This window comes from Loxodonta africana, chromosome 11 (genome assembly GCF_030014295.1).
Source record: "Loxodonta africana isolate mLoxAfr1 chromosome 11, mLoxAfr1.hap2, whole genome shotgun sequence".
Lineage (NCBI taxonomy): Eukaryota > Metazoa > Chordata > Mammalia > Proboscidea > Elephantidae > Loxodonta > Loxodonta africana.
In genome coordinates, this window is record NC_087352.1 from 12,059,661 (window position 1) to 12,086,445 (window position 26,785).

Consider the following 26,785-nt stretch of genomic DNA (forward strand, 5'->3'; position numbering starts at 1 on the left):
TGAGCCAGCTGGGCCTGTGTGTGATGGAGGGCAGGGTCCCTGCTCCCTCAGGGACCCTCAGCTCCTCATGCCCCAGGAGCTGACATATGGGGCTCCCCACCATACCCCCAACCTAGCGTCTCCTCTGCTTCCAGCACCCTAACCTCACGGCCCTGTCCTCCTCACCCCAACCCCAGTTGTCTGACTGGTTCCCAACAAAAACTCAGTGAGAATGAGCTCATGGAGAGGCTGACGCCTCCACACGCCCCGCCCCACACGCCCAGGGACGAGTGAGCCTCCATCCTGGTCTTCCGGCCCTGATTCTGGGTTAGGGTCTCCTGGGTCCTTGGGGTGGGGAGGGCTGGCCAGGTCAGCTGAGGGCCGGCATGGGGTCCTTGAGACAGCTGCTTGCCCTCTCTTGGCTAGTTATGCTTAGTGGGGTTTAGGGCGTTGTCCTCAGGGCAGGGCCCCAACACAGGTGGACTCGGATGTTCCCAAATGAGAGCTGTCCCGGATGGGGAGGGCGTGGCGGCAAGGGACTGGCTGGGATGAGCAGGGCATGGAGGCAGAGGGATAGCTGGGATGGGGAGAGGTTGGGCCAGGGAGGTTCTGCTGGTGGGATGGGCGTGGAGCCCGGGAGCTGGCCGGGATAGGCAGGCAGGGTGAGGAGGCAGGAGGCTGGCTGGGTTAGGGAGAGGACGTGATGGTGGGGCAAAGTCCTGCCGGTTGAGATGGGCGTGGAGGCAGGGGGCTGGCCAGGATGGGGGGAGGTTGGAGGCGGGGGGGGTCCTGATGGCTGGGACAGGTGTGGAGACAGGGGGCCTTCCTGGCCTTGGCACTGACTCCCCAATCTCGGCAGCCCCAGGAGCAGCCATGTCAGTGGAGGTGGCGGTCCCCGCCGGCGACATGGGGCTGGGCCCGGAGCGCCTGAATCCTGAAGAGCTGGTGCAGCAGACGCGGCAGGTGGTGCAGGGGCTGGAGGCGCTGCGAGCCGAGCACCGTGGCCTGGCTGGGCACCTGGCTGAGGCTCTGGCAGGGCAGGGCCCGGCGGCCGGCTTGGAGCTGCTGGAAGAAAAGCACCAGGTGGTGTGCCACTCGCTGGAGGCCATTGAACTGGGACTGGGCGAGGCACAGGTATGGGGGCAGGGCTGGAAGGGTCAGACCTGGGGTGAGCGAGGTGCAGATATGGAGGCAGGGCTGGGGGGGTTTAGGCCTGGGGTGGTGGAGACACAGGTACGGGGAGCAGGGCTGGGGGTGTGAGGCCTGGGGTGGGGGAGGTGCAGGTAGGGGGGCGGGGCAGCAGGGTCAGGCCTGGGGTGGGCTAAGCCCAGCTATAGGAGCACTGAAGAGGGGCAGGTCTGGGAGGGGGCCATGTATGGAGAGGGAGGCTCCAAGCCAGAGATGGGGTCCCTGGGCAGCACTGGGGGGGTCCTTATGCCTGACAGGGGAGGTCCCTGGGTGGCACAATTGGTTTGCGCTCAGCTGCTAATCTAAGGTTAACAGTTCAAACCCACCCCGTGGTACTGCAGAAGAAAGGCCTGGTGATCTGCTTGTGTAAAGATTCCCAAAAGAAAAAAAACCAAACCCACTGCCGTCGAGTCACTTCCGACTCACAGCGTATGAGTATATGAATAGGAGTCTGTAAAGATTCCCGCCAAGAAAACCCTTTGGGGCAGTTCTCTTCTGTAATACATGGGGTCGCCATGAGTCAGAATCAACTCCAAGGCAACGGGTTTGGTATTTTGGGGTTTTGTGTATGACAGATTTGTGGGCCCTGGGGAGACTTTGGGATTGCATGGGTAGGACGTGAAGTGTCCCAGAATATGATTTGTGTGGCCACTTGACATCAGGGGGTCCCTGGGCAGGGTCCGAGCCTCTGAGCATCTCTTGAGCCACAACTGAAAGGGTCTGGTTAGAACTAGGGTGCTCTGACCTGGTGGGAGGCCCTGCACCCCCGCCCGGCAGGTGCTGCTGGCACTGTCGGCACGTGTGGGCGCGCTGGAGGCCGAGAAACAGCGGCTGCGGGCGCAGGCCCGGAGGCTGGCCCAGGAGAACGCATGGCTGCGGGAGGAGCTGGAGGAGACGCAGCGGCGCCTTCGGGCCAGTGAGGAGGCTGTGGCCCAGCTAGAGGAGGAGAAGAGCCACCTCGAGTTCCTGGGGCAACTGCGGCAGTATGACCCACCCTCGGAGAGCCAGGTGCTGCTTGGTCCTGTGGTCCCCCTGACCCTCCTCGGAACCCCGCTGCCCCCAGCCCTCTGCAGATCCCCCAGTGCCCCTGACCCTCCAAAGAACCCCCGGATCCTCCACAGATGTTCCACAGCCCCCCAAACCTCCACAGGGCCCCACAGCCCCCAGACCCTCAAAGAACCCCCTGACCCTCCATAGAATAACACAGCCCCCCAACTTCTTCAGATCCCCAAGCCCCCCGCACCCCAAAGAACCCCCTCACACTCCACAGATGCCCCACAACCTCCAACCTCTTCAGACTCCCACAGCCCTCCCCAGGCTCCCAAAGAACCTCTATCCCTCTACAAAATCACACAGCCCCCCAACCTCTTCAGATCCCTACAGCCCCCCAGGCCCCCAAAGAAACCCCTAACCCTCCATAGAATAACACAGCCCCCCAACTTCTTCAGATCCCCACAGCCCCCTCATGCCCCCCAAAGAATCCCATGACCCTCCACAGAATCCCACAGCCCCCCACTCTCTGCAGAGCCCTTTAGTCCCTCAAACCCTCACAGAAACCCCCAACGCTTTGTAGAGCCCCACAGCCTCCAGACCTGCCAGAACTTCCACAGGTGTCCCCCATAACTGTTCCACAAAGCCCCCAGATCCTCCCCAAGCCCCAGGAGACTCCCAAGGCTCATGATCACCACCTTCTTCAGTCCCTGAGACACAGGACCTCTGGTCTCTGAAACTTACCACCACTCCTCCTGACGCCCCACTTTCTGTCCTCCACACAGCAGCCCGAGTCCCCACCTCGCCGAGACAGCCTGGCCTCACTATTTCCCAGTGAGGAGGAGGAGAAGAAAGGTGGGTGCAGGGAGGACAGAGGCTGGGGGGAGCTTTGATGGGCGGGGCTCCCAGCGCTCTGAGTAGGGGGTGGGGAGGTCAGGAGGATAAAGCAGGGGCTAGAGGGTGGGGTGATAGCCAGAGGGGAGGCTGGAGGCTGGGAGGCCAGGCAGGGGGCCACTGAGAGCCTCAGGGCAGGTGGGCAGCCATGACCACAGTTCCACGGAGCAGGTGAGTGGCTCTGTCAGTCTTACGAGGCAAGGAAACCACCATGGGGTCCAAGGGTCCCAAAGGCCAGGCTGGCAGCCATGTTCACATCTCACTGGTCAGGTAGGCACCTGTGAAGTTGATTCCACAAACCAAGATGGATAGTTGTCACCTTGGTCCCATGGGCCAGGAGAGTGGTTGTGGCCCCAGTCCCACAAGCCAGGAGGGTGGCTGTGGCCTTGAGCTCATGGCCAGGCATGGCTGCAAGCCAGGGCACATCCTACAACCAGGAGGGTGGCTGTGACCCCAGTCTGAGTCAGTGCAAGGACCCCATCTCAGGGGCATTTGGGCATCCAGGCAGCTGTAGCCACCCCAGTTCCAGGGTGCACGTGTCCCTGGGGGTGAATAGACTGTAGGGGAGGGAGGCCTGCTGTGACTCAGGCCTGTACCCCCAGGTCCCGAGGCAGCAGGGGCGGCAGCAGCCCAGCAGGGTGGCTATGAGATTCCGGCTCGCCTCCGGACCCTGCACAACCTCGTGATCCAGTATGCGGGGCAGGGCCGCTACGAGGTAGCTGTGCCACTGTGCCGCCAGGCCCTGGAAGACCTGGAGCGGAGCTCGGGCCACTGCCACCCAGACGTGGCCACCATGCTCAACATCCTGGCGCTGGTGTACCGGTGAGGGCGCAGCCCTGGGGGAGCAGGGAGGTTGGGGCACAGTGGAAGAGGGGCGGAGGGAGGGATCCTGCTGTGCAGGGTGGGGAGCGGAGATCTGGGAGGTAACTGAGACCCCTCCACACACGCCCCACAGCCCCCCTCCCTCCACACATACCCCACAGCCCCCCCCACACACCCCACAGCCCCCCTCCCTCCACACATGCCCCACAGCCCCCCTCCCTCCACACACATCCCACAGCCCCCCTCCCTCCACAGACACCCCACAGCCCTCCTCCCTCCACACACACCCCACAGCCTCCCTCCCTCCACACATACCCCACAGCCCCCTCCCTCCACAGCTCCCCCACAGCCACCCCCTCCACAGATGCCCCACATCCCCCCCTCACCAGATGCCAAGAGAGAGGAATCAGAGAGCAGAGAACAGACTTCAATGAGGGGAAGATACCTGAGCAGGGGAGAACTGGGGGGCCCCTGGGGAAGTAGGGACTCAATGAGACAGACTGGGGAGGTGGGGGAGACCCCAAAGGGGCCCCCTGAGGGTGCCGCCCTTGCTTGGTCTGCCAGGATCCACCTGGCCAAGCCAATTACCCCCATGGCCGTTCCCCAGGGACCAGAACAAGTATAAGGAAGCCACAGACCTTCTCCATGATGCCCTACAAATCCGGGAGCAGACACTGGGCCCTGAGCACCCAGCGGTGAGTGTGTCGTCATAGTGAGGGGTGAAGGGCTGTGGGGCAGTACCTTTCCACCTCTGACCTGTGACCTCCCCTTGCAGGTGGCTGCCACCCTCAACAACTTGGCAGTCCTCTATGGGAAGCGCGGGCGCTACCGGGAGGCGGAGCCCCTATGCCAGAGAGCCCTGGAGATCCGGGAGAAGGTCCCGCCCCTGCCCAGCCCTCACCAGGCCCCCTTTCCAAGTGGTCCATGACCCCTGAGGCTGTATGATCCTCCCGCTTTGATTCTGTAGCATTCATTTCATGGCCCTCACCCTAGGACCCAGATCCTTTGGTGTCCCAATTTATTCCCATGACCTCTGACCTTTTGCGCCCCTCACATTTGACAGCATGAGCCTCCAATTTGAGTTTACATCACCTGATCCTGTGACCCACCACCCCTGACCTGTGAACTCCCAGTTTGATCCTATGACTCCTGGCTCTGTAACCCCCTTAGAACTTATGCCCCCCATCTGGCGCTGACCTTCCAACCTGTGACCAGTGCAACCTCCAACCTTGATCTACCTCAATTCAACCCTGCACCCCATATGTCTGAACCACAATGACCTCTGACCTCAACAATCTCCCAATTTGATGGTACAACTTCTGCCCCCAACCTCATGTAACTCCCCATTTGGATTCTATAATCCCTAACCTGGGACACCCATTATGACTTCTGACATCCTGTGGGCCACCAGTCTCCTGTGACCCCCGTGACTTGTGATCCTGACCCCCAGGTCCTGGGCACCGACCACCCAGATGTGGCCAAGCAGCTGAACAACCTGGCCCTGCTCTGCCAGAACCAGGGCAAGTTTGAGGAGGTGGAGCAGCACTACGCCCGGGCCCTGAGCATCTATGAGGCCCTGGGCGGGCCCCATGACCCCAACGTGGCCAAGACCAAGAACAACCTGGTGAGGACCCACCCACCCATCCAACACCCTTCAATGTCTCCACCCACTCACTCACCCTTGCCAGAAGCATCCCCTAGGGCCTATGCATGGCAGACTCATGCTAGGGGCTAGGATGGGCCTGATGTGAGTTGGTCCAAGATAAGAACTGTCGATAGGATGCAGCAGAGCCAGGAAACCCCATGTCCACAGGGGTCTCGGAGAAGGTGTCCCCTAAGACAAGGCTTTAGAGTTGGGCCCGACAGGTGAGTTGTCTGCTCAGCACAGAACAGCTTGTAGAACGTTCTACATGGAAGTGTGAGAAAACACGCATGTTTTCAGTGACCCAGAGAGAGGTTCCAGGGAAAGAAGAAGCTGGAGAGACTGGCTGAGACCAGCTGATAACATCAAATATTTATTGAACTCACACCACGCACTAGATCCCTTCCTAGTGCATCCCCTGAACCATCCCATGTATTTCTAACAACTCGTCCTATGAGGTAGGAGCTACTGTCGCCCCCATTTTGTAGATGAGGAGAGTGAGGCACAGACAGGTTGAGCCAGTAGCTTAAGGTAGAGCAGGAAACAGGTTCAGAGATGGTAAGTTATCTGGCCTAGGTCACCCAGCCAGGAACTGGCGGGGCTGGGATTCAAACCAACTCAGCCAAAGGGACATGAAGTGAGCCTGGGCAACTTTCCAACAGTACTGGGGAGCCAGGGCAGGTTGTTGAACAGGGGAGGGACACGGTCAAGTTTGTATTGGGTAAAGATTTGCCTGGATTCTGCATGGGGGGCTGGAGTGAGGGTGTCTTGTAAGTTTGTAGATTTGAGCCCAGATCACCCACCCCCTAGGCCTCAGCCTACCTGAAACAGAATAAGTACCAGCAAGCGGAAGAACTGTACAAAGAAATCCTCAGCCGGGAGGACCTGCCCGCCCCTCTCGGTGAGCCCCTGCCCCTCCCCCCCCAGGAGGCTTCTTAAGCCCCCTTCCCACCTTCATGTCCCCATCCATTCCCCAGGAGCCCCCAGTACAGGCAGAGCTGAAGATGCGGACCAACAAGTAAGGCCAGGCTTTGCTTTGGCTTTGTGGTGGCAATGGGGACTGGATGGGATGGGGGACTGACTGGTGTCCCGACACCCCCCAGGCCCTTCGTCGGAGCAGCTCTTTCTCCAAACTCCGGGAGTCCATCCGGCGGGGAAGCGAGAAGCTGGTCTCCCGGCTCCGAGGCGAGGGGGTGGCGGGAGCAGCTGGGTGAGTGCTGGATCCAGTTAGCAAAGAGCCTTAATGTCTGCAGAAGCTGCAGCCCCTTCCCCTCCTCTCCTCCCCTGCTCAAGAACCTTCCATGGCTCCCATCTCCCGCTATGGCACATACAGATCAAACCTGGTGTTGGACAGTCCTGGAATTTACTCCTTCCCCACCTGCCCCCTCTGCAGGATGAAGAGAGCCGTGTCACTCAACATGCTGAATGTGGATGGCCCAAGGACTGCAGGGACTCAAGTGCAGGTGTTAGGGACACCTGGGTCATATGGAGGGGGTGTAGCCATGCTGGTGGGCCGAGATGAGGGAAGGGTGGGGGCAGTCAGGCTAGCCTTGGAGCTTGGGTGTTGGAGTGGCCACAGACAGGAGAGTGGACAGGTTATACGTGGGGTAGAGGCAAGGGGATGGACAGGTTAGAGTGAGGCTAGGTGTGGGGACAGGGGGATGAGCAACATGGCCATGTACTGGCCTAGAGGGCAGTGAGGTGGTCATGGGGCAGGAGGGTGGACTTGGCAGCAGAAGTGTAGCCATGGGAACAGGGGAGTAGACATAGGGTGGACATGAAGATGGGGGGTGAATGTGGAGACACACGGGGGCAAGGTATAGCCATGGACGCAGAGGCATAGACACAGTGGCAGTGGTGCAGAAGTGTGTCCTGCCCTCACCCACCCCTCAACCATCCCATGCCCTGTTCCCAGTTCCCCAACCGGCACCTGAGTGAGGCCCAGCGGACCCTCAGCGCCAGCACCCAGGACCTAGGCCCTCGCTAAGACAAAGCGGCCACAATGGCCGCAGCGTCTCAGGAAGAAGAGTGGGGAGGGGGTGGTGGGGAGCCCCCTCCTCATCTCCTCACAGTATCTCCTCTCGCGGGTACTGGGCTTCCCCGCCACCCTCCTCTCCTGCAACTAAAGGCTTTCGATTTGTCAACGAAGAACATGTGTCTGAGGTTTCCTGCAGGGTCCTTTAAGCTCCTCCCCTGAGGTGCCCTGCCAGCTGTTGGGACCCAGGGCTACTCTGGGGTCACACACAGCCCTCTGGCCCTGTCCTGCCGCTCACAGCTGCTGCGCGATCTGCTCGATCCTGCGCAGTGTCTCCTCCGACTGCAGCTGCTCCAGGCTAAGCAGGGACAGGCCCAGCTGATCCTCCTGGAAGGAACAGAACCGGAGGTGTCAGGCTGGCAGGGGATGGGCAGCCGCTGCCCTTCCCCTAACTGCCCCGCCAATGGGGACACAGGGATCCAAGACTCAAACCCCAACAGTTATAGGAGGTGGCTTTCGTGGGGAGCATGGGGCAGAATGTCTGAAACGGGAAACATCCTGTGGAACCCAGAGTCTACGTTCCTGTAAACAGAAGGCAGCCCCTGGGGAGGGGGGTGGCAGCTAGAGGAGGATGGACATCTAAGCTATAGAGAAGGATTATCTTCAGCAGGCAGCACAGTGCCCCTCCTGTGGAAGGTGCGCCAACCTCTTCTTACCCCAAATCTTCTCCTCCTGCCTCTTCGGAGAGCCCCACACACCTGCATGCCTACTGCAGCACACATGTGTCTTTGGTCCTTGAATCTCCCCCTGGTTCCCAGGCCTCACACACTGAGCCTCTCTTTGTTGGGGATAGGAGGGCAGACTATAGGGCTGTGGAGAGAAATCCAAGGGGGCTGCCTGGAGGAGGAAGCAAGCACTGCACTGCCTCGGCTCACCCGGTGGAATGGCTGCGCCATCTGCCTCAGGAAGTACTTAGCCACCTGGACGCCCTCATCCACGGTCAGGTTGAGGTTGGCGTCTGTGAGATGCTCCTGGATCCAGCGGGGCAGCTTCCCCCGCTTGTCTGCCCGGGCAAACCGCTGTGCACAGGAGGGCGGGGGGAGAGAGGCCATCAGAAGGAGCGTGGGACCCCCTTGGCCTCCGTCCCACCTGCCTTATCTGTAAAGCAACTGGGGGAACAGCTTAGTGCTTGGGAGCTCGGTGGGGTGGAGCACCTTGTCGGCAAAGACCATGAGGCCGTAGTCGGTCTTGCCCCTGATGGCCCGGCCCACACACTGGGCCGCGTGCCGCATGGCGTCGAAGGTCAGGAAGTCATTCTCACGGATTTGGAACTGGTCCCGCAGGTACTCCAGCCGTGCCTGCCGGTGGGGAGGCAGGAGATGGTGGTGCCGTCCCTCCCCTACCTATTCTAGCCCCTTCCACAACTGCACCAGTCCCAAGAGGAGAGCCCCGAGAAGCTCCCAGGCCCCAGGCGCTGCTCACCTTGAGGATGCGGCTCTGGGTGTAGACGTAGGGGACCCCAAACATGATGACGGCCCGCCCATAGTGGTGCACTAGGGGCAAGGGGAGAGCGAGGTGGGGTTATAAGCATGGATTGTTGGAGGGATGACACCGTGGGCCCCAGGAGGTGATGAGGAGCAAGCGAGCATGAGAAGAGAACGGGAGTGACTTAAGGGGCCCCCAGGTTCCCAGAGAGGATGGAGAACAGAGGAGAGCCGCATGGGCGCTTGGCTCCCTGGGGGAGCAGACATGGTGCACCAGCAGGAATTCCAGAAAGCTCCATGCAGGTGGCTGGGGCAGGGAGAGCCTGGCCCACTCACCAAAGTCGATCCCCTCAGACACTTTGCCCCGGGCAACTGAGAGCAGGATGGCCCCACGGCCGTTCTCGCATGCCTGGCGGGGGGGGGGCGCATGTCACTCCTAGGAGCTGCCCTGCACCAGTCTTCTGGCATCCCTCCCTTCCCCTGCCCGTGCCCACCTCCTGGTACTTCTCCAGGGCAACACTGGTCTCAGCCCCATCTTGGGTCTCGATGAAGAGCAGCTTGTTCCTCTGGATGTTCTCTAGGATACCCTGGGAAGGATTGGGGAGGAAAGGGTTTGGGGTTGGCACAAGGCAGCTTGATGGCATGGCCTTCCTGGTTAAACCTGACTCTGCCACAAACTCTTGTGTAACAGACCATTTCTCTGACTGGGCTTCAACTTGCCCATCTGAGCCATAGGGAGGGAGTAGTGGAACTGTCCAACCTCACTTCTTTTGGGAAGGTTTATGATCCAGGTGGGGAGCCAATCACCGTGCCCCATCTTCAGGGCAAATGGGGCAGGCATGTGGCTCAAGATGGCCAATCAGGACACTCCCTCTCCCAGCCAGTGACTGGTAAAGAGGCTGACTGTAAGCCAGGCAGAGCCAATCAGAGGCTGCCGTGAGATTTCATATATGACACTGCAGGGCTTACTACAAGGCTGCAGTCATCAAGATGGTGTGGTACTAATGCAAGGACAGACACACACAGAGTGGAACACAACAGAGGGTCCAGAAACACACACACATAAACGGATGGTCACTGTGCCAAGTGCGGTGGGGAAAGCTCTTTTCAATAAATGGTGCTGAAGCAACTGGATTTCCATATGGGAAAAAATGAACCACGATCCCTCCCTCACACCATACACAAAGGTGAATCCAAGGTACCTCAGAGACCTAAACGTGAAAGCTAAAACTAGAAAGCTTTAAAAGGAAAACACAAGAAACTGTCTTCAGGACCTTGGGGTAGGTGAAGCTTTCTTAAAGAGGATACAAAAGGTGCTCGGGATATGGGGCTCACGGGGCCGGCAGCCATATTTCCCACTGTGTGGAAACAGCTTGAGGACAAGGCCAATGTCTAGATCATGAGTGAATTTGAGGTTCCAGTCCCGTAACCCCCACATTCCCTCATGCTCTCACCTCACCCCAAGAAGTGTTCACTTTGACCTACCCCTGAGAACTGGGCCCGTGGTGAGCTCGGAAGCAGAAAGGACAGCAGCCCACTCCCTGCCCACATCCTGCTGGTTGTTCAGTGCCAGCTGTGGTGAGCTGATTCCAGAACGTCCCCTGACCCTCCCACACACTTCCCCAGAAGAGGCTCTCATAGACTCTCCAGAGTCTCTGTCCAGCCTGACTTCTCGGGAATCTGCCTCGAACAACACAGCACCCAGCTAACCTGCTACCCAGTTTCTCCACACCCAACCATATCTGCTGGAGGGGGCGTTACAGCGGTAACCCCCAAAAAGATGAGAGGGAACAAGGAATCTAGAAAGTGGGGGTGTGGCTGCCTCTCCTGAGGGGTATATGCCTTGAAGTGAGGGGCCCACAGAGGCTGCCAAAGTCTTCTGAACCTGACTAGGGGGGCATCAAGGCCACAGCATAGCCACTTATTCCCTAAACTGTTCGTGTGCTCTCCTCTGAGAGAGACACCCCTACTTACAACAGGAAAGAAACGAAATGACGCCAGCACACAGAGGAACAGAGCCCAGAGCTGAGGCGAGAGGGCCTTCCTGGGGACTGGGTGGTGGGGTGGGGGGACGCACCTGCTCGTACCAGGAGGCCACGGTGCTCTCCATGTACTGGTAGCTGGTGAAGAAGGCCACGATGCCGTCTGGGACCACGGCGGACATCTCCAGCAGGAGGTTTCCGTAGTTCCGGATCACAGCTGTGAAGGGTCAGAGGTTGGACCCTGTCCTGGGCCCCATTCCTGGTCAGATCGCTCCAGTCTAGTGCCCTGTCTGGAACTTGGGGCTCCCGGGACCCCACTGAGGCCGCCTTGTATGGCTGTTCACAGGTGTCCTCCTTCCAGCCATGTGGGAAGGGCCCTCCTTGCCCCCTGCAGTTCCGTGTGACTTGCCACAGCCAACGGAACAAGCACAGAAGTGGCCACGTGTTACTTCTGGGCCTGTGTCCTCATGAGCCATGCACCTTGGCCATGTCACCATGACCCTACCCATCACGTCACGCTGCCTCAGCATTATGGATTGAAATGTGTCCCTCAAATATACGTGTTGTAAATCCCAACCTCTATGCCTGTGGTTATAATCCCATTTGGGAATCGGTTATCTTTGTTCTGTTAATGAGGCAGGATTAATATAGGGTGTATTTTGAGTCAATCTCTTTTGATACAAAAGATTAAACAACCAAGCAAAAGCAGCAGTGATGGGTCAAAGATTGATGCCAAGCCATATGGAGATCTCCAAGGAACCAGGAAACAGAAGCTGAAGAGACAAGGACCTTCCCCAGAGCTGGCAGGACAGAGAGAGAAAGCCTTCCCCTAGAGCCAGAGCCCTGAATTTGGACTTCTAGCCTCCTAAACTGTGAGAAAATAAATTTCTGTTTGTTAAAGCCACACACTTGTGGTATTTATGTTATAGCAGCTCTAGGTGACTAAGACACTCGGTGATGTGCCCCATGGTGGAGATTCCCAAATGAGGAGTGAAGCAGTTTGCCCACCAAGCACGGCAGACATATACCACGGGCAAGAAACAGACCGTGTGTTACGCCCCCGAGACTGGAGGGTGTTTTGACTGCAGCCTGACCTGGCCCATACTGATGATACCCTCCCCTCTTGGAGCCCGTGCAAATCACCCCCATGGGCAGCGTACCAATATCTTCCCGGGTCTCAAATTTGGAGCTGATGGCCACCTGGTCATTGCCACGACCAATGATCTGGAGTGAGCAAGAGAGACAACTGTAAGCGAAGCAGCGGCAACTGGGCCAATATGTGAGAGCCAGTCACCTGGGTGTGCTGTTCACGCTTTACATGGACACAAGTGCACTGAAGGACCCCCAGCTACCATTATCTGCACTTTCCAGGGGAATGGACAGAGGAGTTGAGTTGCCTGCCTGAGGTCACACAGCAAATGAACAGCAGAGATGGAATTGAACCCAGGTCTGTCTGTGCCCCCAACCAGGATGCTATACTCTAGCCGACCCCAGACTGGGCCAGGGGGTTCTGGAAGAATCCTTCTCACCATGACTTAACAGCCGCTGTGCACCACCACAGGCAACTGTCACAGGACAATGATGACATGCATGACTGTTACCAATCCCCAAAGCCTTAAGCCACCACCCATCTGTCGGTCTGTCATGCTGTGGCGGCTTGCATGTGGCTCTGATGCTGAAGGCCATGCCACCAGTATTTAAGATGCCAGCAGGGTCACCCACAGTGGACAGGTTTGAGTAGAGCTTCCAGACTAAGACTGAGTAGGAAGAGAGGCCTAGTCATCTACTTCTGAAAATTAGCCAACGAACACCCTACGGATCACAACAGAATACCGTCCAGTGTAGTGCTGGACATCATCAGGGCAAGACCGGCACTAGAAAAGGACATCATGTTCGGTAAAGTAGAGGGTCGGTGAAAACAAGGGAAACCCTCCTTGAGATGGACTGCCGTGTAGCTGCAACAATGGGCTTAAACATGCCAGTGACGGTGAGGATGGCACAGGACTGGGCAGCACTTCATAACGTCATACATGGTGTCCCTGTGAGCCAGATCTGAATCGACAGCAACTAACAACAACGACCTTCTAAGGGCAATTCCAAAAGCCAAAAAGCTCTAAAAACTCCAAATGCTGTTTTTAAGTTTGGCGCAAACTCATTTAGCAGCAAAAAACCTAACCTGACCTGGCATGAGTCTACTGAGAGTCTTCACGTACCCCCGCTTTGCTGCTGAGACATGAGTTTAACTGGGGAAGTAGCCCAGGTCCGCTGGGGGTTACATGACACATGACATCCACCTTGCTTCTCAAGTATGGGAAATTCTCAATTCCAAAATATACCTGGCCCAAGGGCTTTGGACAAGGGATTGAGGGCCTGGTTATGATGCCCATGGTACAGAGGAGGAGACTGAGGCAGAGAGGAAGGGTCTCTTATTGAGGTCACAGCCAGACGATGAAACATGCAAAGCCAAGTTAACTAGGATGCTGACAATGATTAAGTCCCTACCTTATACCAGGCCCCAGGCTACATAAGGGTTTCAAACCCAGTATCTCCCTAAACCTTCCTAAGGGCCCTGGAAGACTGGGAAAATTCATTCCCATTGTACAGATGAGAAAACTGAGGCTTGGGAAGTCATGCCCACAGGGAGAAGCAGAATCAAACCCAGGTCTGTCTGAATTGCGAATCTGTGCCCTCACCATTGGGGGAGGTGGCGGGAGGAAAGGTGGCCCCTCACTCCCCTCTCCCTCCACCCCTGCCCCTCTGCCACTCACCATGGGGCAGAGGCAGACCCTGGCCAGAGTCATGGTGAAGGTTGCCATGGTGACAGGGTGGAAGTCCAGAATCTTGGGGTAGATGTCTAGTGGGGACAGCGTCTGGAGCGGGGGACAGCGGGAGGGGTCTCAGCAAGACTAGTGGGGAGGCAGAGCAGTTGGGTAGAGGGCTGGAGGTGGGCAAGAGGGGCCTCACCCCAGATGTGATGATGACGGACTGGAAGCGCTCAAACACAGGCTTGATGGCCAGCGAGGCGTCCATGCAGCTGTGGGAAGCGGGAAAGGGCAGGCAGTGAGGGCCAGACTGGCAGGCCGGACCCCTGTGGGCATTCCCAAGCCCCACCTGCCAGGGTCGGCTCTCACCTGAAGTGCAAGATGGGGTTGGCAATGGTCGGGGTCCTGTCGTCAAAGGGTTCAATGATGATGGTGAAACCTAGGGGGTGACAGAGGCCGTGAGACATCTCTGCTCCAGGCGTAACCACACCCACATGTCTAGCCCCCACCATGTATCCACCCATTGCCCACCGCCTCTATTTGTGAATGGAACTAAGCACCAGCTGAAGAAGCCAGAAATTCATGCATCTGACTACAGCACTTTCCGACCTAGCTTCCTCTCCCCAGGGCTAACACCTGGCTGATGCTCACAGGGCCCCAAGCAGAAAGCACTCAGGTTCATTCCTCAGACTCCCCCAGGGCCACACGAGGAAAAGCCTCAAGCCTTCTGCTGCGACCTTTCTATCTACCAGCAAGCCAGTCGGCTACTCCAAAATGTATCTGCAATCCGACTGCCCCTCCCACCTCCATGGCCCCCCACCCCAGTGTACCCGCCGGCCCCTCCCGCCTGGACCACTACAGTCTCCTCCTCACAGGCTCCTGGCTCCCACCCCTGCCCTCTTTCATCTACTTCCCACATGGGGGCCCAAGGGGTCCTGGAAGTCCTGAGTCAGGCCACATCCCTCCCTGCTCAGTGCCCACCTGTGGTCTCCACACTCCTCTGTGGTCTGGAATTTCCTGTGAGACCTGGCCACGCCGACCCCACTTCCCCGTTGCTCACTGCCTCCTGCCTAACCTTCAAAACCTGCCAGCCCACTTCCACCCCAGGGTCTTTGGACTTGCTGGTCCCAATGCCAGGAAAGCTTCCTGAGGCGGCTCCATGTGGCCACTTAGGATGTGGCTCAAGCGTTACCTCCTCGGAAGCCTTTCCCAGCCACCCTATTGCAGGAGCCCCATGTCAGGGACACTCCCCTACGGCAACATATCTGCCTGTTTGTGACATTTGTTCTTCACTTGCTGACGCCATCTTCCCTAATTATTAGTTTGCGTCTTTGCTATTTATCTTTTGTTCCGGAATCTAAGTCCCAGGCAGACAGGAATAGGGTCTTAGTTTCTGCTGCTTCCCCAAGGCTGGGCCTGGCCCATTTGCTGAACCAATAAATGAACGAATGAATTCACATATTCACTTTCACTTAGTTAAAAAAAAAAAAAATCAAGTCCTCTGTGCCCAGCCCTGTGCTGGGTGGAGATGGGGACACAGTGGTGACTGAGACAGTCCCAGCCCTGCTGCCTTCCTGGCTCACAGTCCAGTGGTGGAGAAAGCCCCAGAAAGTGACAACACAGAGTGGGTGGGGCTGGGCTGGAGAGCTCGGAACAGGAGACCTGGAATCAGGAAAGGCTTCCTGGAGGAGGGGACATTGCTACTGAACTGGGAACTGAAAGATGGGGGGGAGGCAGCTGGGGGTAAGGAAGACAGGGAAGGATGTTCCAGGTAAAAGAACGCAAGGTGTTTGTGGAGAGAAAGTGGGAAGAGAGAAGAGAGACAAAGCCAGAGAGGGACGATGGGGCAGGACAGGCAGATGGACACACAAGGGCCAGCAGGACCTGCTGCTGATCGGCCCTGGGGAGGGGAGGAACGGAGCCTCCATCCTCCTGCTGAGGCCACCCAATCACGAGACAGCACGCGGGCCTGACCTGGTTCCCTGGATAGAACAGTAATCCCCGGGGATCAGCCTGCACGCTCGGCCAGCTTAAAGCTGAGGAAGGACGGGAACACCGGCCGGTGAAGCCCCTGGATCGCGTCCCAGACACCTGTGCATCATCCTCACCCTCTCCTCCGCACCCCACCCCAGCCTCTTGGCCCCCCACATCACTCTCCATTCCAGCCCTTTCTTTCTGCCCCAACAGCCTGCCCTGGCCCAGGCCCCTCCTCTCCTGCTCAGGTCCCAGCCAGAAGAGCTTTCTAAAGGGCAAATCTGACTCTGACCCACCCTTGCTCAGAGCCTACCATGGCTCCCCAGGGCCCTCAGGAGAACCACCGACGCCTCACCACATGATCGTGGGTTGAATTGCGTTCCCCAGACAAAAGGTACATTGAAGTCCTAACCCTCGATACCTGTGAATGTGATCTTATTTGGAAGTAGGGTCTTCGCAGATGTAATCAAGTTAAGATAAGGTCATACTTCTGGTTGAGACTGGAGGATTCCCCAAGACTACAGCCCTGAGATACTCTTTAAACCCTGAACTCAAACTAGCCCCTGAGGTCACTTTGTAGCTAAATAACAGACTGGCTCACAAAACAAAGGATATCACCTGTGAGTACTACACTCCTTTAAAAATCATCGATATGAGACCAAACGGTTAACAATTACCTTAAAACAAAGATGAGAAGGTAAGGGGACAGGGAAATTAGACTAATGGAAATGGAACCACTAGGATGGAAATAATGAGAATGTTCACGCATTGTAGAGAATGTAGCCGATGTCACTGAACGACTGTGTAGAAATTGTTGAATGGGAAACTAAACTGCTATGTAAACCTTCACCGAAAACACAATAAAATACCATTAAAAAAATTTTTTTAAAAGATGAGGTCATATTGGATTAAAACCAACCAGTTGCCAGTTGCTGTCAGTGTGATTCCAACTCATGGTGATGCCATGTGTGTCCAGAGTACATCTGTGCCCCATAGGGTTTCCAATGGCTGATTTATGGAAGTAGATTGCTAGGCCTTTCTCTTCCAAAGCACCTCTGGGTGGATTCAAACTTCCAACCTTTTGTTTAGCAGCTGAGCATGTTCACCATTTGTACCCTCCAGGGACTCTCATACTGGATTATGGTGGCCCTAAATCCAACGATTGGTGTCCTTACAAAGACAGAGAGAGATGAAGACACACAGATACACACAGAGGGAAGATGGAGGCAGAGACTAGAATGATGCAGCTACAGGCCAAGAAATGCCAGAGACTGCTGGCAACCAACAGAAGCTAAGAAGAGGTTGGAAGGAACCTCCCTTAGAGGCTTTGGAGGGAGCATGGCCCTACTGACACCTTGATTTCAGACTTTTAGGCTCCAGAAGTCTGTGGGAGAATAAATTTCTGTTGTGGTAAGCCACCCAGTTTGTGGAGGCAGCTACAGGACACTAATACACAACCTGACAGTGTGCGCTGACTCCACAGAACTTCTCCAGCCTCATCTCACACCTCTGCCCCATCCTTCTCCACTCCATAGCCAGAAGGAGCCTTGGAAAATACAAATCGGAACGTGAGCTTCGCTCACTCAAGAACTGCCTGTGGCTCCCCACTGCCCTCAAAATAGAGCACAAACTCCCAAGCCTCGCCCTGCAAGGCCCTGCAGGCGCAAGCCTTGGCCGACAATCCTCCAGGCTCTGTGGGAACTTTGCTGCCAGCTGCCAGAAGGCCCAGCAGAGGTAGGAGTTGAGAAGCGAGCTTACCCTTGGCGTAGGTGCTGACGAGGGTGGCAAAGTTAGCAAGGAGAGTGAGAGGAGAGAAGTCGGCCAGGTCAGCGATCTCCAATGTGTGCAGGAGGGATCGGAGGCGTTCGGCGCAGAACCTAGTGGGGAGGCAAGATGGGCTTGGGTGGTGGGTGGTGGAGGGAAGGCGTGAACAGGGCCAGCAGCCCCCTCTTCCACTATCAGCATGGACGGGCATGCGTCCATCTCCCCAGGTAACTGGGTGCTCCATGAGAGCAGGAACTGGTCTGTTCCAGTCACATCTGTCCCCACATTGCATGAATATGCCTCACACAGAACAACAATCACCCTCCCCTCTAGGGCCACGTGGTCACGCAATCTCATAGCCACGTTCTCGGTCAAAACCACCATACACGTGAGGTTTCACAGAGACCCGCAAGCACACCCAGAATCCCACAGTCACAGTATCTACCCTCGGCAATGCATACACTGTCAGGGTCTCACGGGTTTACAGAGAACACAGCCACACAACCACGCAGCGTGCAGAGGAGCTGCAGCGGCCAGCACACGGGGCCAGGCAGCCACAAACCACAGTCGGGTTTGAGGCCCTCACAGCTCGGGGGCAAGTCACAGAGCAGGGGGGCCCAGCTATGGAGCTGGGTGGGTGCTCAGAGTTTAAAACCTACCCTTCTGTCTTCCGTACCCCCTAGGTGGGGCCAGGTACCCGCTCTGGGTTCCTCCAGGTCCCCTGGGCTTCCCTATCCCAGCCCTGTCCACTGTAGGCTGCTACTGTTTGGGAATGGATTGGTCTCCTCCATGGGACTGGGACCCCCTGAAGGCAGGGCCAGGACTGTCGTGGTCACCACTGTATCCCCAGCACTGCCCTGTGCCAGGCCAGACATGGACTAGGTGCTCAAGGGCTGTGCATTCGTGAATGACTGAGAGGAAGAAAGAATGGACGTCCTCAGTCTGCTGGCTGCTTACCCTTTTGTTTACCCTCACAGGCCCCCTCCTCCAGGAAGCCTGCCCTGATCCCCATCTTGTAATGATTTAATGTCCCTTTTCTCTACTGATACTCCTGAGTTTGTTGGGGGTGAGACCAACTCTCTCGTACCCATTGCATCCCTCCTCCAGGAAGCCCTCCCTGACCTCCAGGCTAGGTCAGGCACTCCCTCTTGGTTCCCCCATGCCAGCCCTGCCCACACTGGGTCGTCACTACTTGGAGATGGGTCTGTCTCCCCCTCTAGACTGGGAGACCCAGGAGAGTAGGGCTGGGGCTGTGTCAGTCGCTGCTGGGTCCCCAGCACAGAGGGGTTCAGGGAGTGTGCGTGGAATGACTGAGATCCTCTCTTTATCCTCACAAGTCTCCAAGCCAGCGGAGACACAGGTGAATTCACACTGAAGGCTCTTCGCCTCCTCAGAGCAGAGCAGCCAGGGGCTTTGAGTCACAACTACCCAGCTCAGTGCTGTGTGGCCCCAGGCAATAACTTCCCCTCTGTGGCCTCAGTTTCCTCATCTGCAGCATGGGGCCATCGTAGTGAGAAGTGAATGAGGCACAGGATGGAAAGTGCTGGGCCCAGTGCCCGGCTCGTCCCTAGTGCTCAGGATGGGGTAAGCCATTTGTCTTGTTGCTCTCTCACTTTACCACAAAACTCATTAAGAAAAGATGATGACCCTCAACCCATTTTACAGAGGTGGCAACTGAAGTTCAGAGACCAGTGGCTTATCCAAAACAGCAAGGGAAAAGCATAGGCACTCCCCAATCCATTCCAGCCCTGCTCTGTGCCCTGGGAGTGACTCCTGCAGCCAGCACCATGAGGACTCCGCTGCCCGCAAGCTTCCGGAAAGAGGGTGTTTGGCCAGTGAGAGGCCCTGGCAAGAGGAAAAAGGGGTCCAAGGCATTTCTTCCAGCTCATTCCTTGCTGGGCCCTGGGGTTCTGGTCCCAGCTCCAGTTGGGAGCCCCTCTCCAGGGCCAGCCCTGCTGACTCTCAGTAACCCCGCTCCCTCCCCAGCCACTGTGGTCAGGGGCAGCAACAGCTTCCGTAAGATCCCAGGCGCCTCGAAATGCCTGCGGGCTACTGCATCGGGTCTGCCCCATTGTAAGAGTTGTTGGGTGCTGTCAAGTTGATTCCGACTCATAATGACCCCACGTGACAGAGCAGAACTGCCAGATAGAGTTCTCTAAGCCATAATCTCTATGAAAAAAGATCGACAGGTTTTTCTCCCCGAAGAACTGCTAAGTAGGTTTGAATCACCAACCTTCCGTTAGCAGCCAAGCATTCAACTATTTATGCCACCAAGGTTCCTCTTCTGTAAGTCCAAAAACCAAACCAAACCCAAGTAAGACTTATATCATTCCTTCAACAAATCCTCTACTGATCACCTACTACCTGCCAGGCATTATAGTGGAACCTGTTGTTGTTAGGTGCCATCGAGTTGATTCCAACTCAGAGAGACCCTCTAGGACAGAGTAGAACTGCCCCGTAGGGTTTCCGAGGCTGTAATCTCTACGGAAGCAGACTGCCACATCTTTCACCCATGGAGCAGCTGGTGGGTTCAAACTGCCCACCTTTTGGTTAGCGGCCAAGCGCTTTAACCACTGTGCCGCCCAGGTTCCTCCTCTGTAAGCAGTCCCTCCATTAAACCCTGTGCAGGGAAATTCTTGGATAGAGCCGTGTACTGCCTGCTAAGCCCCTACCGGACACGGAGACCCAGAACCACTTCTCACCTGCCCATGCGCCTGTCTCAGGCAGGCCCGCCAGGGTCCTTCCTATATGCCTCCCTGACCACAAGGGGACCCCAGTCTACAGACTTGAAGGGCAAGTCACCCAGCAGGGCCCCGATCCCCAGGTCACACCTGAGGGGCTTCCGCTGGATGCACACGCGCTGGGCCAGGCCGCTGAGGAAGGCGGGAGGGCTCTCCTGCACCACGTGCTGCACGCGCAGCCGCCACTTGACATACTCCAGCAGCCGCCGCAGGAAGCCCAGGAAGTGCTCGGCCGTGCGGATGGAGCCGGGCACCGCCTCTGCAGGGGAAATGACAGGGTCAGCAGACATGGGGATGCAGCAGGGACAGGCAGTAGGTGGGTGGCAGGGTGTGGGTGGGCTCACCCTGCAACACCTCGTCAGGCAGCACGGGGTTGGCCAGGTGTGCGTCGGTCTCCCGGGCGGCACTGGCCTCACGCAGCCCCTCAACCAGGCGCCGGTACTCCTCACGCAGGCGCTGCTCATCTGTCTCCTTGATCCTGGGGGAGGCGGCGTGTGGGAACAGCGGCAGGAGCAGGGGACACTGGGATGGGGGCTGGGAGAGACCGGGGGGCAGGGAGCAGGGTGGCCACCAGGTGGTCTCCCCACCTGAGCACAGTCTTCTGCAGGGTCTCCAGGTTACCCTGGCAGCGGTCAAGGGTCCGGCGGGTGATGTTGACACTCATGGAGTCGATGCAGACGTTGTCTGGGAAGCAGAGAGAGGGCAGGGCTGCTCAGGCCAGGGGGTGGCAGTAGGCTGAGGGGCTGAGACCACCTGCCCACCCCAGCACCCTTCTCACCAATGTTGTGGGCCTCGTCAAAGACCACGACGGCCTTGCGGGCCAGCTCCTTGGACACCAGGTCAGCAATCTTGGGGTCCAGGAGATAGTGGTAGCTGTAAACCACCACATTGGCGTGCAGGATCTGGAGGTGAGGGAGTGGGGTTACCCCAGCTGACCTGCCAGCAGCCACCCTGGGCCCTGCCATCCCTCCCCTCCACCACCCCACTGCGTCGCGACGCCCTCACGAGCACAGAGGCAAGGACAGGCAGACAGACAGGGACGTGAGAGAGAGAGTGAGAAAGAGGGAGGCAGCCAGGAAAAGAGAAGAGGAGGCTGGCAGACACAAGCAGACAGGCAGACCCACTTACAGGCAGATAAACAGACACAGATAGGTATGCAAGCACAGGGTATACAGGTAGACACATTCAGACAGACAAGCAGACAGACATAGGCACAGGCCAACAAGGTGACACAGGCAGACAGAGACAGGTAGAGATAAGAGATGCACAGGCAGCCCTCCCCTCGCCCACCCCAGCAGCCTCCTCACCGAGTAGCGGGCGAGGAAGTACGGACACCAGCCCTGGCGCCGCCCCAGAGCCTTCAGGTCGTCCAAGTTGTAGATACCGGCAGAGAGGGGCACCTGGCGCCCGTGAGTGTCAAATTCCTGGGATGGGACAAGAGGGCCCAGGGTCAGGGAGGCTGGCGGCCCGGCCTGTCCTGGCCCTCACCCCGCTGCCCTGTGCCCCAGGCACCTCGTAGAAGCTGCAGTGGGGCAGGCTGGAGTCCTGCTGGTACTGCGCCCGCACATACGAGGCCGTGAGGCTGTGGCATTTCCCATCCACATCCTTCCCAAAGCGCAGGGGCGTCACCTGTTTGAAACACGATTATTCAAGGACAATTACACAAAGGGATGAGAAGGCTAAAGTAGCTAAAAAATGAAAACTAAGGTTAAATTATGATGTTATTCTTACCTCAGTGATACCATAATACAATGTCCCGAAATTGATACCCCATTAGGCTTTTCAATGAGTTGCAATAAAAAATACTGAAAGTACATGACTCTCTAAAGCAAAGATGAGGAGAAAAAGGGGGAGGGAACTAGAACACTGGAAACGGAACAACCAGAATGCAATTAAAGAGAATGCTGACATATTGTGAAGAGTTAACTAGTGTCACTGAACAATTTCTGTGGAAGTTGTCAAATGGGAACCTAACTTGTCGTGTAACTTTCACTGAAAATAACATATTACTTAAAAAAGAATAAAAGCATATGGCTAATAAGTTTCAGAGCCAGGAAACCAGGCCTGGTGGACTCCAGGAGCTGCCTTTTCAATCTCTCCTAGGCTGGGGAGAAGCAGGAAGGCTCCCTGAAGGCGGCGTGCTGGCCTGGGCCATGAATGACGAGTCGGAATTTGATTAGTGAGAAAGAGATTAAGTGCAAGGCTGCACGTACCTCCCCTGATCTGGGGACCTAGGACTCCTGGGTGGAAGAAGGAATCTTTCCTAACACCGGGGCTTATAGGCAAGGTCAGGAATGGGTGCTCACCTCAGGGTGAATACACAGGTTCTTACGGGAACTCAGAGCCAGCCCCAAGAACGGCAGCTTCTCGCCCTCCTGCTTCTCGTAGAAGTTCAGCAACTTGCGCAGCTCTTCGATCACCTGCTCCGGTGGGTGGAAACGTGGCCTCATGGAAACACCTCTGCCCTGGCCCCTCCTCAACCTCCAAACACCTTCCAGAGGCTGACGAGGTCGACCACTGAGGGGACAATGAGGCCCCCAGGACGTGTGGAACGGAACACTGGGATTGCCCCCCATGATGGTTAATTTTATGTGTCAACTTGCCTTGGCCAGGGCTCCCGGTTGTTGCCCAAACACTTGTCTAGCTGCTGTCATGGAATAGTTACATGTGATTACATCAGTGGGCCTTGGGTAGCGCAGATACCCTTCCATAACGTAATTTAATGAAACGTAAGGTATCTAATGTACTATAATTAAAACCAGTGCCAGGTGCTGTCCAGTCAGTTCTGACTCATGGCAACCCCGTATGTGTCAGAGTAGAACTGGGCTCCATAGGATTTTCAATAGCTGATTTTTTAAAAGTAGACTGCCAGGTCTCTCTTCTGAGGTGCCTCTGGGTTGACCTGAAACACCAGCCTTTCAGTTAGCAGCTGAATGGGTTAACCATTGGCACCACCCATGGACTCCTAATGTAATGGCCTTCCATAATGTAATCTAATAAAATGTAATATACGTTGTCGTTAGGTGCTGTTGAGTCAGTTCCAACTTATAGCAACCCTGTGCACAACAGCATGAAACGCTGCCTGGTCCTGTACCGTCCTCACAGCCATTGCTACATTTGAGCTCACGGTTGCAGCCACTGTGTTAATCCACCTCATCGAGGGTCTTCTTCTTTTTCAATGACCCTCTACTTTCCCAAGCATGTCCTTCTCCAGGGTCTGGTCCCTCCTGATAACATGTCCAAAGTAAGTGAGACAAAGTCTCGCCATCCTTGCTTCTAAGGAGCACTCTGGCTGTAGTTCTTCCAAGACAGATTCGTTTGTTCTTCTGGCGGTCCGTGGTATGGCCGACATTCTTCGCCAACACCATAATTCAAACGCATCAATTCTTCTTTGGTCTTCTTTATTCATTGCCCAGTTTTCGCATGCATATGAGGCAACTGAAAATACCATGGCTTGGGTCAGGTGCACTTTACTCCTTAAAGTGACATCTTTGCTTTTTAACGCATTAAAAATATATGTAATGTAATTAAGGTCAGCATCAGTTGCTGTCCAGCCGATTCTGACTCATGGCACCCCCATGTGTATCCGAGTGCAACTCTGCTCCACAAGGTTTTCAATGGCTGATTTTTCAGATGCAGGTCACCAGGCCTTTCTTCTGAGGCGCCTCTGGGCGGACTTGAACCTCTAACCTTTTGGTTAGCAGCCAAGCGTGTTAATCATTTGCACAACCCAGGGATTCCTAATTTAATGAAATGACCTTCCATAATCTTATCTAATCTAATGTAATTAATCAGTCAATTGAGGTCATATCAGTGCAAGATGGAGCCTAAACCTAATCACCCCTGAGTTATAAAAAGACCAGAATAGACACAGCAACTCACACACACACAGGGGAAGATAGATGACGTGTGAGAATCACCTACAAGTAAAGGAACACCAAGAATCGCTAGCATACACCAGAACTGTAAGAGACCTTCGCAGAAGGAATCGACATGGCCAAGACCCTGACCTGGGCTTTTCGCCTCCAGAACTGTGAGAAAATAAATAGCTGTTCTTTAAAGCCGCCCAATTGTGGTATTTCTGTTATGGCAGCACGAGGAAACTAAGACACCCCGGCTCACCTTCTCAATCTCGGGCACAGTCCTCGAGCAGTAGATGAGTTTGGTCACCTCCAGTGGGTATGCCTGCCAATGACAAGCAGGCTCAGCCCCCACCCAGCCTCTACCCGATACCCTCTCCATGGGCCCAGTGGGTCACTTACCCGCTGGTACGCCATGATCAGAGCCAACAGAGACACTGTCTTCCCAGTGCCCGAGGGCATCTCCAGGACTCCATGACCCTATGCGTTGGGGGTAGGAGGGACAAGATACAGGCTCTCAGAACCTTGGGGGCACAATCTCTAGGGATGCTGCCCCCCTCCCTCCAAGAAGACTGCCATCAGCACAGTAGTTAATAGTTTGGACCCGGGCGGGGAGAGGGGTTGAATCCTACTTCCGCCACCTCTTTACTGAGTGGTTTCAGGCAAGCGCCTTCACCTCTCTGGACCTCAGTATCCTCATCTCTAAAATGGGTCCATAAAGGTCTTCCTCATATCATGATTGTGAAGATTAACGACAAATTGTAAGCTAATGATTTACCATGGTATCTGATATATAGTGAGCCCATTTTTTCCTTCAGCTTAGCAAACACTTCCACAGCACTTCCTTGGTGCCTGGCACTGCTGTAGGTGCCTCATATCCTGCTCTACTGACATCTCGGGCCGGATAATACTTAGCTGTGGGGCAGCTGTCCTTGCACTGTGGAATGTTTGGCAGCGTCCCTGGCTTCTACCCACTAGAAACAATAGCGCCCCACCCCACAACTAGTATGGCGAGGAAGAATATCTCTAGACATTGCCAATTGTTCTCCGGGGGTCAAAATCCACCCCTGCCTTACTGTATTAATCCATTTCACCCTCACGACAACCTATGAGGTAGGTATTATTAAAAGCAGTTGTCCTCAAGTAGACTCTGACTCATGCCGACCCTGTGTGTATCCCGGTAGCACTGTGCTTCACAGGGTTTTCAATGGCTGACTTTTTGGAAGTAGGTCACCAGGCCTTTCTTCCAGGGTGCCTCTGGGTGCACTTGAACCTCCAATTTTTCAGTTAGACAGCTGAGCAAGTCACCTATTTGCACCACCCAGGGACTTCAAGTACTGTACTATTACTATGTCCCTTTTACAGGGACACCAGAACAGGGAGGTTAATAACTTGCCCAAGGTCACACAGCTGGTAGACTGTGAATCCGGGGTTTCAATCCAGGGAGCCAGCTCCAGTGTCTATGGATCTCTACGCACCGGGATGTCTGGCCTTTAATAAATGTTGCTGCTAAGTGCTATGGAGTTCTGACTCATAGCGACCCTATGTACAACAGAACGAAAACTACCTGATCCTATGCCATTCTCAGAATCGTTGCTATGCTTGACCTAATAAATATTAGCTACTATTATTAACTGGAAGTCCTGGTGGCACAGTGGTTAAGAGCTCGGCTGCTAACCAAAAGGTTGACAGTTATAATCCACCACCCGCTTCTTGAAAACCCCACGGAGCAGTTCTACTCTGTCCTATAGGGTCCCTATGAGTCGAAATCAGCGGCAACGGGTATTATTAACTATTATTATTTCAGATGGCAGGTGGCTTTGGAGTCCTAGATTCCCAAGGACCTCAGGTTTCTAAAATCCTGGGGTCTTGGCTATCTAGACGTCCTCCAACCTCAGTCGCAGACCCACGCGTGACGGCCCCACCTGTTAAGCAGGGAGCGGCCGCCCGGCCTACTCACTTTGGCATCCAGAGTGCGTTTGAGCTCCAGCATGTAGGAGAACTGCTCCGGGTAGATGTAGTCGTAGGGGAAATAGACCAGCAGGCCGTCCACGTTGAGCCTATTGGTGGGGGCTGCTGGGTCAGTGTCCTCCCCCTCAGGCCCCCTCCAAGCCCCCGCGCTCTCCGGCCGTCGAGCCAAGGGCAGTTACCTGCCGGTCCCCCCGGGTATCCCGCCAGTTCCCAAGGAGCCTCCGGGTCTCCCCGCTGACCATCCCCGTTACCACCCCGCCGGCCCCGCGGTTACCCCATCCCATCTCTTCAGCCACCCCTCGCCCTGCTGGGGACCCCACACACTCCCCCCCATCTTTCAGCCCCCTGCGGCCGTTCTCCAACCGCGGTCCCCGGCCCCCCTCTCACTTCATGGCGCGAGCCAAGGCGTGCAGCGGCGTCGGTCCGCCTCCCTCATGAATATTCAGCGACAGACCGGGTCCGTGGGACGTCCGCCCCACCTTCCTCACGATCCCACTGGCTGATCCCGCCCGTGACGCTACTGGGGCGGAGCCAGTGGGAATACTGCGCGCATGCGCAAGGCCTGAGCAGGCGGGCTCCGGAGAGATAGGCGGTGCCCAAGGCGTCGCTGAGGATCACCGAGGACAAAGAACAAAACATGGAAGGAGGAGAGCCGAGAGAATCGATCTCACCCAAAACATTCGTTTTCCAGCATCTGCCAAAGTGTCACAGCAGAGAATAGAGACTAGAAGAAAATAACAGGGAAATTGGAGACTCC

The 26,785-nt window shown here is 56.2% G+C and overlaps 2 protein-coding genes across 10 annotated transcripts; one reads left to right on the plus strand and one right to left on the minus strand.

Moving 5' to 3' along the window:
• The first annotated feature begins 502 nt into the window (after window positions 1–502).
• On the plus strand, window positions 503–7,502 carry KLC3 (kinesin light chain 3). Its single transcript, XM_064293824.1, has 12 exons — window positions 503–1,113; window positions 1,945–2,175; window positions 2,943–3,012; window positions 3,654–3,873; window positions 4,481–4,568; window positions 4,649–4,750; window positions 5,324–5,497; window positions 6,326–6,416; window positions 6,493–6,533; window positions 6,619–6,725; window positions 6,909–6,972; window positions 7,431–7,502. Exons 1-12 carry the CDS (start codon window positions 772–774, stop codon window positions 7,500–7,502), a joined length of 1,602 nt encoding a protein of 533 aa, XP_064149894.1. The 5' UTR covers window positions 503–771.
• Window positions 6,407–26,449, minus strand: ERCC2 (ERCC excision repair 2, TFIIH core complex helicase subunit). Of its 9 annotated transcripts, none has more exons than XM_064293819.1 (23): window positions 26,416–26,449; window positions 26,018–26,117; window positions 24,460–24,537; window positions 24,320–24,382; window positions 22,504–22,617; window positions 21,710–21,826; window positions 21,505–21,621; window positions 20,976–21,099; window positions 20,785–20,881; window positions 20,542–20,675; window positions 20,288–20,456; window positions 17,451–17,569; window positions 14,088–14,157; window positions 13,921–13,990; window positions 13,725–13,826; window positions 12,117–12,180; window positions 11,052–11,173; window positions 9,469–9,561; window positions 9,311–9,383; window positions 8,973–9,043; window positions 8,705–8,848; window positions 8,471–8,569; window positions 6,407–7,877 (listed from the first exon to the last, which is right to left on the minus strand). In XM_064293819.1, exons 1-23 carry the CDS (start codon window positions 26,418–26,420, stop codon window positions 7,785–7,787), a joined length of 2,238 nt encoding a protein of 745 aa, XP_064149889.1. In that variant the 5' UTR covers window positions 26,421–26,449; the 3' UTR covers window positions 6,407–7,784. The 9 variants fall into 9 exon arrangements, 8 of the variants coding, with proteins under 8 accessions (XP_064149889.1, XP_064149887.1, XP_064149891.1 ...); XM_064293817.1 differs by having other exon boundaries at window positions 8,426–8,569; XM_064293815.1 differs by lacking the exon at window positions 6,407–7,877 and adding an exon at window positions 7,887–8,360.
• Window positions 26,450–26,785: the final 336 nt, after the last annotated feature.

Bases quoted from the DNA above. Each gene is read 5' to 3' on its own strand.
- KLC3 (XM_064293824.1), top strand. From the start codon at position 772: ATGGCTGGGACAGGTGTGGAGACAGGGGGCCTTCCTGGCCTTGGCACT. The intron at 2,176-2,942 runs GTGCTGCTTGGT...TCCTCCACACAG, and splicing joins ACCCACCCTCGGAGAGCCAG to CAGCCCGAGTCCCCACCTCG. The intron at 6,534-6,618 runs GTAAGGCCAGGC...GACACCCCCCAG, and splicing joins CTGAAGATGCGGACCAACAA to GCCCTTCGTCGGAGCAGCTC.
- ERCC2 (XM_064293815.1), bottom strand. The intron at 12,181-13,724 runs GTGAGTGGCAGA...TGCTCACTCCAG, and splicing joins GGGTCTGCCTCTGCCCCATG to ATCATTGGTCGTGGCAATGA. The intron at 8,361-8,470 runs GTGGCTAAGTAC...TTCTCTCCACAG, and splicing joins CCGTGGATGAGGGCGTCCAG to CCCTATAGTCTGCCCTCCTA.